The 9974-nt window shown below is 39.4% G+C and overlaps 1 protein-coding gene across 1 annotated transcript in view; it reads left to right on the forward strand.

Moving 5' to 3' along the window:
• The window catches only part of kctd3 (potassium channel tetramerization domain containing 3), a 48103-nt gene extending 38763 nt beyond the window's left edge, over window positions 1-9340 (forward strand). Inside the window, exons 15-18 of the mRNA XM_078404906.1 lie at window positions 1517-1613; window positions 1699-1883; window positions 5144-5282; window positions 7529-9340. Coding sequence (XP_078261032.1) covers window positions 1517-1613; window positions 1699-1883; window positions 5144-5282; window positions 7529-8111 — 1004 coding nt within the window. The 3' untranslated portion in view covers window positions 8112-9340. The remainder of the gene's footprint in view (window positions 1-1516; window positions 1614-1698; window positions 1884-5143; window positions 5283-7528) is intronic.
• Window positions 9341-9974: the final 634 nt, after the last annotated feature.

Raw genomic sequence — 9974 nt, forward strand, 5'->3', positions numbered from 1 at the left:
AAATATAAACATTGTTGAGGATATCAAAAAATGAAATGATTCATAGAAATAGAGTATGATCAAATTTATATTTGGTCCTCTCCCTGTCTATTTTTGCACCTTTGGGACACCATTCTTTGGAGATTTGGAGTGATAGTGTTCAAAAAGATGTATTTTACCCTAATTGCAAATAAATGATTAAATATGAGTTGAGTATGATTATGAATTCAATTGCCTGTACATGTGGATTTAGAGAAATTTAATCATTAATTAACACCTTTGTCTGAAATGCCTTAATATTGACAATTATAACAAACAGAAAAGCTAGAAAAATACATATTGCAATGTTGGGATAATACAATCTGCCTATCTTGTGCTACAGATATCGGGCCCGTCATTCTTTGTTTAATCAGAAGACATTCATTTCTCTTAGATTCAAAACAAAAGGACTAACAGTAATCTCATATCTATCTTCAGCACAGTAAATGAACTGGAAAAAAAAATCTGAATATTGCTTTAAGTTACACTGTGATAAGAGAAGGTTTTACAGGTCCAAATTAGTGATTGTTATGGACTAATGTCAAGAATTCTTTTCATAATTTGTGTATCAATCATTCTTTGTATGAGGCAGTTGTGTACACAAAAAATAAAATTGGTTTGCTATTAGTTAGGCACCACGTTTGAAGGAGGGATAGACTGGAGAGTTTTTCAGAATAGTGAAACGTGGATGATTCAGTTGGCATTCCTAGATTATTTTTCTGTGATCTTTGGTTAGGTGATGGCCCGGTCTAACTGGCACGTGTCGCCATATCTTTTTATCCAATGCACATAGTGGTTAATACACAAAAGACACAAAATACTGGAGTAACTCAGCAGGTTAAGCAGCATCTCTGGAGAACGTGGATAGGTGACGTTTCAGGTCGAGACCTTGCTTCAGATGGATCTCAGGTTCCAGCAGTGTGAGGGAAGTAGGAGTTTTTAACTGCAACACCAGAGGGTCAGCTCCTGAGCCAGCCACAATCAGGTCATTAACCAAAAACTACATAAAATAAATTAGGAATAAACTGAAAGTTCGACTTCCAACTTTGCCTTCAATAAATGCTGCAAGAGGGTTTTTAATGGTGCAAATATCTAAAGTTGATACATTTAAATGTTAAGATGGTAGCAAATAAAAAATAGAATTAATTTTGATCATAACTCCTACAATCCGCATTTAAATGTACAAGATTTTGTATTCTGGCCTAGATCTGTTTCCCAGTTGTAGGAACAGAGTTGGTGTTAATCCTTCAGTGAGGACTAAAACATTTGACAGCTCAACGTGGAGATCTAGTACTTACATTTAAACATCCTAATTCCAGTAGTCTTGTTAAGAATAAGGTGGCTGAGATAATAAACTTCTTTACTAAATCTCTGTAAGTAATAATAATTTTACAGATACTGTGAGAATTTTGCTATTAAGAACCAAATCAAAAATGTTAACATTAATTTTCCAACTTAACTCGATATTCCATTGGTTATTTTATGGGTTTTTTAATAGGACCCTTTGGGGAGAGGGATGATCAACAGGTTTTCATCCAGAAAGTTGTTCCAGTCACGAATAAGCTATTTGTTCGTTTGTCTTCCACGGGGAAAAGGTAATCCATCAGCAAAACTAGTTTCTTATTGCATTTTAGGGAATGATTTACAGAATTAGAAAGCCTAATGTTATTTTGATTGCAGGATTTGTGAGATTCAGGCAGTGGATTGCATGACAATAACTGCTTTTACAGTGAGGGAATGTGAAGGCTCCAGTCGGATGGGTTCTCGACCAAGGCGATACCTCTTTACAGGCCATGCTAATGGAAGTATTCAGATGTGGGACCTGACAACGGCCATGGACATGGCAAACAAAGGGGAAGAGAGAGGTGAGATGAAAGCCTGTTACAAACAAACATCAATGCAGTTTGGAGCTGCAGTGTTTTCCTTTTTGTTGATATTGACTGCAGAGATGAGAACCTTCTACTCAATTTCTATTAGACATAATACTACCATGGTCCAGGCAGCAAAAAACACCCCAGAGAATATGGATACTCCCGGATGTAGAATTGAAATGCCTGGTTTCTATTATATAAGTCATCAAAATTTAACACCACAGCTTCTTGAAAAATTGATTTGTATTTTGTTGAATTATTTTATTTTCGTTAAAAACAAGTTCTCCAATTTTTGTTATCCAAGTTACAGAACCTGGACAGCTTCCACTGTCAGGGTATGATGTTTCTTTCCAAAAATGGTCAGACATTGCTTATGATTTGTGGTAGAATTCCTAAAGCTGACCAAGATGCCTCATCTCGGCTGATCCCATTTGGCCCAATTCCCTCTAAATCCTTCCTATCCATGTACCTGTTTAAATCTTTTTGTATCTGTCTTAACTACCTCCTCTGGCAGCTCATTCCATATACCCACCATCCTCTGTGTGTAATGTTGCCCCTCATGTTCCTATTCTCCTCTCAGCTTAAACCTATATCCTTTTTGATTCCCCTACTCTAGGTAAAAAGACTGCATTTATCCCACTTATTCCCCTCATGATTTTATATATCTTTACAAGATCACCCCTCAGCCTCCTGCGCTCCAACGAATAAAGTCCTAGCTTGCCCAAGGTCTCCCTGCAGCTCAGGCTCTCTGGTCCTGGCAGCATCCTTGTATATCATCTCTTCACTCTTTCCAGCTTTAATGACATCTTTCCTACAGCAGGGTGACCAAAATACAACACAATATTCCGAGTGTGACTTCACTAACATTTTGTACAATTGCAGCATAATGTTCCAACTTCTGAGCCTGAAGTAGAGTCCCAGCCTGAAATGTCTCTGCTGAGTTACTCCAGCACTTTGTGTCTTGCTCAAGATTCCAGCATCAGCAGTTCCTAGTTTGTCCCAACTTCTTTACTCAATTCTGACTCCAAAAAGCCTTCACCACGATATCTACCTGTGACCCACTTTCAGGGACCTACGTACCTGTGCTCCTAGATCCCTCTGCTCTACAACACTTCCCAGTGCCATATTGAGAAGGTCCTTTCCTGGTTTGACTTGCCAAAAGATAACACCTCACACTTACCCAAATTAAAATCCATTTGCAATTATGTGGCTTACTTGCCCAACTGATCAAGATCCTGCTATAATTCTTGATAACCACCTTCACCACCTCCAATACCACCTGTTTTGGGTGTCATCTGTGGATTTACTAATCTAGATTTGCACGTTCTCATCCAAATCGTTAATATAGATGACAAGCAGCAATGAGTCCAGCACCAAGCCGAGGCACATCATTAGTCATATCGCCTCCGGTCTGAAAAACAATCTTCCACCACCACCAGTTACTTCCTACGATCAAGTAAATTCTGTATCCAGTTAGCTAGATCTCTCTGTTTCCCATGTCATCTGACCTTTCAGCATAACTACCATACAGAACCTTATTGCTAAAGTCCATGTAGATCTTGCTAAAGTCCATGTAGTGGAGTTCATGATTTAACTTGTATCATGTATTACAGTGATGTGATGAAGCAATATGAGGCAACAGTTGTTGATCTTTCTCCATCATGGATGTTGCAATCACATAGTTAGCACCTGAATAATCTGTGTGACTGGTTGGATCATTAATAAATCCCGTGTAAAAAATAAATAAATAAAGGAGGTCTGGCTAGATGTCTGTGACTAATGAAGTGTGCAGAATCTATGCTGGGATCTCAGTTGTTTGAAATATATGTATAATAGACGGACATAAATGTAGATGGTTCGGTTACTAAGTTTGCAGATGGCACCAAAATTGGAGGAGTTGCGGACAAGTTGCAGTGAAGGTGGCTCTCAGGGTATTCAGTAGGGTATTGATCAGAAATGGGCGAAGCCACGTATGGGTGAGGCGTTGCACATCACAGAGTTGAGTGCAAGGAGAGAGTCTACAGTTAATGGCAAGATCCTTACAGAAATCCCTGAGAGTGCCAACACAGGTAGAAGGAGTGCTAAAGAAGGCTTATGGAGTATGAGTCAAGATGTCATGTTGTAGCTTTATCGGACTTTGGTTAGGCCACATGTCAAGTCAAGTTTATTTGTCACATACACATACACGATGTGCAGTGAAATAAAAGGTCACCCACAGTCCAGCAATAGAGCAATAAAAAAAAAAAAATCCACACCCAATCACAACCAACACAAAAAAAAAAGAAACATGCATCACAGCGAGTCTCCTCCAGTCACCTCCTCACAGTGATGGAAGGCCAGAATGTCTTTTCTCTTCCCCTGCCGTCTTCTCCCGCGGTCAGGCTGTTGAAGTTGCCACGTTCCAGGCCGAGCCGGACGGTGAAAGGTCCGTGGCGGGCCGACCCAAGCCCCGCGATTCGGGGCGGGCGAAGACGCTGCTGCTGCCGGAGCTCCCTATGTCGGCCCCACCCAGGGCAGGGCCTGCGAGCTTCCGACGTATGTGACAAATAAACTTGACTTGACTTGAACAACAACAACAACAACCACTCTCTGGAGAGTGGGCAGCACACTGTGTGCAGTTCTTGTCACCCTGTTACCGGAAGGTTGTGAAGACTTTGGAGAGGACGCAGGTGTTTACCAGAATGCTGCCTGGATTAGCGGGTTTTAGCTTTAAGGAGAGGTTTGACAGACTTGACTTGTTTTCTCTACAACGGCAGAGGTTGAAGGGAGACCTGCTATATAAAATAATGAGAGGCATAGATAGGGTAAATGATCAGAAACTTTCTCCCAGGATGAAAATGTTAAAGACTGGAAGGCATTGGTTTAAGATGAGAGGGCCAAAGTTTAAAGGAGGTGTGTAGGGCATTTTTGTTTATACAGTGCATAGTGAGTGCCTGGAACACAGATACAATAGTGGTATTTAATAAGCTTTCAGATAGGCACATGGATATGCAGGGGCTGGAGGGATATGGATCACGTGTAGGCAGAAGAAATTGTATGGTTAATGCTGAACATCAAATAATAATGATATCTTTCAAGTTAATTGTGCAAGTGAGTCTGTTGCCAAATATTTTTCAGTTGTAATTCTTCATGAGTATAACTGAAATAAAGGCAGATACCTTTTGTAGATTTTAATGCCATGCTAACTAAATGAGGTGCTCTGCGGAGTTATTCTTGATGCCCATGCAGTTCATAAAATCAATTATTTCTCGTAGATGTTGGAGGCCCCACGGAAGAAGAGCTGCTGAAGTTGCTGGATCAGTGTGATCTGAGCACATCCCGCTGTGTAACTCCCAACATCAGTCCGGCTGCCTCACTAGTACAACATACCAAGCTGCGGGAGTCAACCTCAAGGTAATAGCTATCAAACAGACTATTCTATTTGCTATCGTTTAGCAGCAGGAACAGATTCTTCCAAGAAGAAAACAGACAATTCCATTGGGTATTAGAAGCGGGGAGCTGTTTCTTTAAACTGATTTTTTTGTTGTTTTGTCAAAGCAGAAATGCTGTGGCAGCTTTTTTGTTAAAGGCTCTGAATTCACATGAAACATTCTTACACAGTGGCTTGTTTCCCATCTCAATTGATCACAAATGAGCTGGGTCTCACTTCCTGTTCATTTTGCATGCAATGTTTTAGAAGCACTACAAAGCTCAAGGTGGGGAGAGTATCAAAGGGTGAAATAACAAATTGCATTTTATCCTGCTTAAGATCAAATGAAATCTGTCAGATTCAGGGTCTACTTGTAAGAAAAACATATCGGCTTACACTACTAGATACTCAACACTTGATTGCTTCCATTAGTCTGTAAACTGAAAACCTGTTTTGATCTTAGATTGTAAGTTTAGATGCTTAAAATAATAATTAATTTGACTCCTGTTCTGTAACATCAACTTTATATATTGAATTGTCGTAGAATTAAACTTTAATCTGGTTAAACCACAACAATGCTGGAAATGCACACCAAAGGTCAGGCCATATCTTTGGAGAGACTGAATTAATGTTTCAGCATAAAGACCGTTTATTATATATTGATAAGGCATTGATCTGAAATTTTAATTATTTTTCTCTCTACACGGATGATGTGACAAGTATTACTAGAATCTATTACTTGTTTGATTTTCAAAACTTTATTTGTAGTTAATTATTAAAACAAGATAGTGGCTAAATAGTTACAGTGGTGGCATTCTGCATATTTAAAATTTTCTATGCTGTGTGATATCAATGCTGCAAAGTCACTTTTTTTCATGGACCAAAGACTGAAATTAGTAAATTTTCCTTGCAAATATCACCACACATGTATCCTACCATCCTCTCCAATGAGGCAAAAAAATATGTACCAGCTGCCTCTTCCTATCATCCAATTTTCCTCTATTTCCCATCTGCTCTTTGCCCCCTTCTTTGCATTTTCACAGTTTTTTTTTCCTATTTCTTTAAATCAAAATGTTATACGAAGGAAAGGGGCCTTTGGACCAAGGTGTCACCCATTTTCCTCGCAAGTAGCTCAAACCCTTCTCTATCTCACTGTTTCAGGGGCTTATGTAAATACTTAAATGTTGTGAGTGCACCAGCCTTTTCTAGGGAGAAAATAATTCTTCCTCAAATCCCCTTTAAATTTCCCATTTCTCAGTTTAAACTTTTTGCCCTTTGGTTTTGAACACCGTTGACAAGGGGAAAGATTTCTCATTGGTTACCCTGTATACATCCTTAGCTTTCTCTCTGCCAAGGTAAACAAACCCAGCCTATTCAGTTTCCATAGTTAAAATGTTCCATCCCAGGCAACATGCTGGTGAATCTCCTCTCCACCCTTTCCAGTTCAATCACATCTTTCTTAGGGTCTCGACCCGAAACATCACCCATTTCAGCGATGCTGCCTGTCCCGCTGAGTTACTCCAGCTTTTTGTGTCCATCTTTGGTTTAAACCAGCATCTGCAGTTCCTTCTTGCACATCTTTCTTACAGTCTTGGGACAGTACTCCAACTGTGGCCACAATCATTGGTGTGCTTCAAACTTGCATGTCTTTTTTTTTTCTTTACTTTCACATTATTTCCCCATCCCAGACATTCTCCCACAAGCAGTATCTCCTTTTTAGACTTTTACTTTTAGAGATACACCGTGGAAACAGGCCTTTCTGCCCACCGGGTCTGCGCAGACCAGCGATCGGGGTGATCGGGGTACACTAACGCTATCCTGCACCCTAGGGACAATTTACAATTTTACCAAAGCCAATTAACCTACAAACCTGCATGACTGGAGTGTGGGAGAGTGTAGGTCACAGGGAGAACGTACAAACTCCGTAAAGACAGCACTCATCGTCGGGATCGAACCCGGGTCTCCGGTGCTGTAAGGCAGTAACAGTGCCACTGTGCTGCCCTTGTCACATGCAATTGCTATAGTAAGACCCAGCCTTCTGATGGAAACAGAAATGTTATCCTAGCCCAAATGAGGAATCATCATCATGTAAAAATTAGATTTTTATGGTCTTGGATAATAATTGGCAAAGTTCAATAATAATGGATGTTTTAACAATTTTGTAATTGGTGGAATGTTTTTTTTGCTCAAGGGAAGTGATCTGATTTGTTTGAATTTGTTTTTACCTCAGTCTTCAGCTTCAGACTTCGGAGGCATTTCATGAAACTGCTACATATGGTTCCGTGAGGCCATACAGGGAGAGCCCACTGCTGGCGAGAGCAAGGCGGACAGAAAGCTTCCATAGTTACCGAGACTTTCAGCCTTTCATGTTCACTAAAAATGTATTAGACAAAGGGAATGTTGGTTCTGAGAGCGAGTCTTCATTACAGCTGGAGGGAGAGGCAAAAATAAGGAAACTTGGAACTGGAGACCTTATCATTAGTGAGCGAAAGAGCCAAGTGAATGAGACTCGAGGAAGCAGGAGTCTGGACGGGACACTAGAAACTCCAAAAGCAGTTGAAGATGTGACTGAATTCAGGAAAAAGATACCGGATGAAGAAACGGATAAGTTTGAAAACAAGAAAAAAAACACGTTTGAAGGAGGGTTTTTAAGCAGAAAAAAACCTGTTGCAGTCCAGCAGTTGGCATTGTGCCCTGCCGGTGCTGAAGCAGGAAGTGAGCCCCAAGGCTCTGCCTCACAGTCACCGACTAAAGTGGCCACTTCTCCTCGCCACAAGAAGGTTGAGGATTTGTGCCAGGATCAGAGTTCGTAAATTATCACTACAGTGGAAACTTGGATTTTAACTAACAAGGACTTTTAATGCTACAGTATTCTCTTGCACCAAAATTGTACACTAAGTACTATTAAGTTCTAAGAATTTATTTCATTTGTCAGTATTATTTTGTTTTTGGTTGCATGAGTGCACACTAAACTCTAGCATAATCTCTGTTACAAAAACTAACAGAATTCCGTCCCTTGTAACAGCGTCTCGAAGTTTTACTTCACTTGTTAAGCCTTCAGTTGCCAGAGTTCCGTTGTAATTTGCTCTAATTTCTAAAATGTTTTGTGCACTGTATGTCCATTCCTGTACGTTGAAGTGATGCAAATATCGTTCTCATCAACTGTGCGCATTCTTGGCCCTGGATTGCTTCAAACTGCATTTATTTTAAAGATAATGTGCAAACAAGGGTGCTACTGCTGACCAGCTTGTGAGCTTAAATATTCATTATGCTACATTCTTTATAAGATTTCCCAAGTCAAAAATGCTGCAGATATGAATAAACTAGATGCATCAAAAGATTACTGAAACATTTTTTATATCGAGCTATATTTAATTGCACTTGGAACATGGGTGCTACAAATTTGACACATCTGAGCTCATTTTCATATCATACCCTGACTGGAATTAGCAATACCTCCAGCAGAATTAAAGGCAATCTTTGGTGCAGGCAGAGCTTAAGACCCACATTGTACTGTGCAGAGAATCAAGTCAGCTTGAGATCATAATGAAATAATCTTTCATTTGATATCACCAACAGCTGACTGTTCTAATTTATGGGAAAGGGAGCAGGTTATTAGTATAAGCCATAACTTTAATTACTTGCTTCCTATCCAAGTTGATTGGGACAGTATTTTTAGATTCATGCTATAATGAAGGCCTTGTATTCAAATGAAAGTTGATTTTTCTGCTTATCTAAATTCTATGCAATCAAGTGGGTTAAAAGACAAAGCTCAGCATAAGCCACTGGAACTATTGGGACGAGGCCTTTGAATTCTCAATGTGTTAGACCTTAGAAAAGGGGTGGGAATTGAACATTACTGGATAGCAAATTTGTTGCATACGTGAGACATGTCAATTGTCAAACAATAAGCACTCCACTATCTGTAACAAAAAAAACTGGAAATCTTGTACATCAGTTTGAAGGAGCTTAATCTTTGGGCTATTATGTTGTAACTGCTTTCAACAGTCTGATTTTCTACTTTTTCCAATAAACCACCAAAGTCTCATGTTGGAAATTTCTAGTTTTTGTTTCTTAAAGTTTACAATTTCATAGATTTTTGACTCGCTTCTACCTCCTTCAGCAACTGTTCCTGTGAAGTCATTCTTATTTTAATGTTATATCAGCACAATGTTTTTGCAAGGTCAGCATTGCAGGGAGGATAACACTTCTCATATTCTGTCAGATATGTCAAAATACTGGATAAAGTAATCAACAGTTACCAGAACTTATTTCATGAGCTCTTATCGTAGAGGGCTTTTAAAATTAACATGGACCATTAATATCAGAGAGCCTCACTAGATCAACATTTTTTTCTAAGTAGATTGGATAGATCTGCTGCAAACAACCAAATATTTGAAAAAGAAAATTCTGTTTAATGGACGAATCTTAGTCACAAAAAAACCCCTTAAAGTAATGCATGTCTGCATTTGTGATGCAAGCACCTAATTCTATAATTCTCCCCCCCCCCCCCCCCATTTCTAATGAAAGGAATTTCATTTCATTGCCACAGATATCATTAGAATCCTGTTGTCTGGGTTTAGCAGAATCTCTGAACAAACAGCAGGGCTTTGATAGATATTTCATTTTACAAGTCCATGCAATTTAACCCAATGACTTTAAATTATAATTCTCCA

The sequence above is a fragment of the Rhinoraja longicauda genome, chromosome 9, assembly GCF_053455715.1.
Source record: "Rhinoraja longicauda isolate Sanriku21f chromosome 9, sRhiLon1.1, whole genome shotgun sequence".
Taxonomy (NCBI): Eukaryota; Metazoa; Chordata; class Chondrichthyes; order Rajiformes; family Arhynchobatidae; genus Rhinoraja; species Rhinoraja longicauda.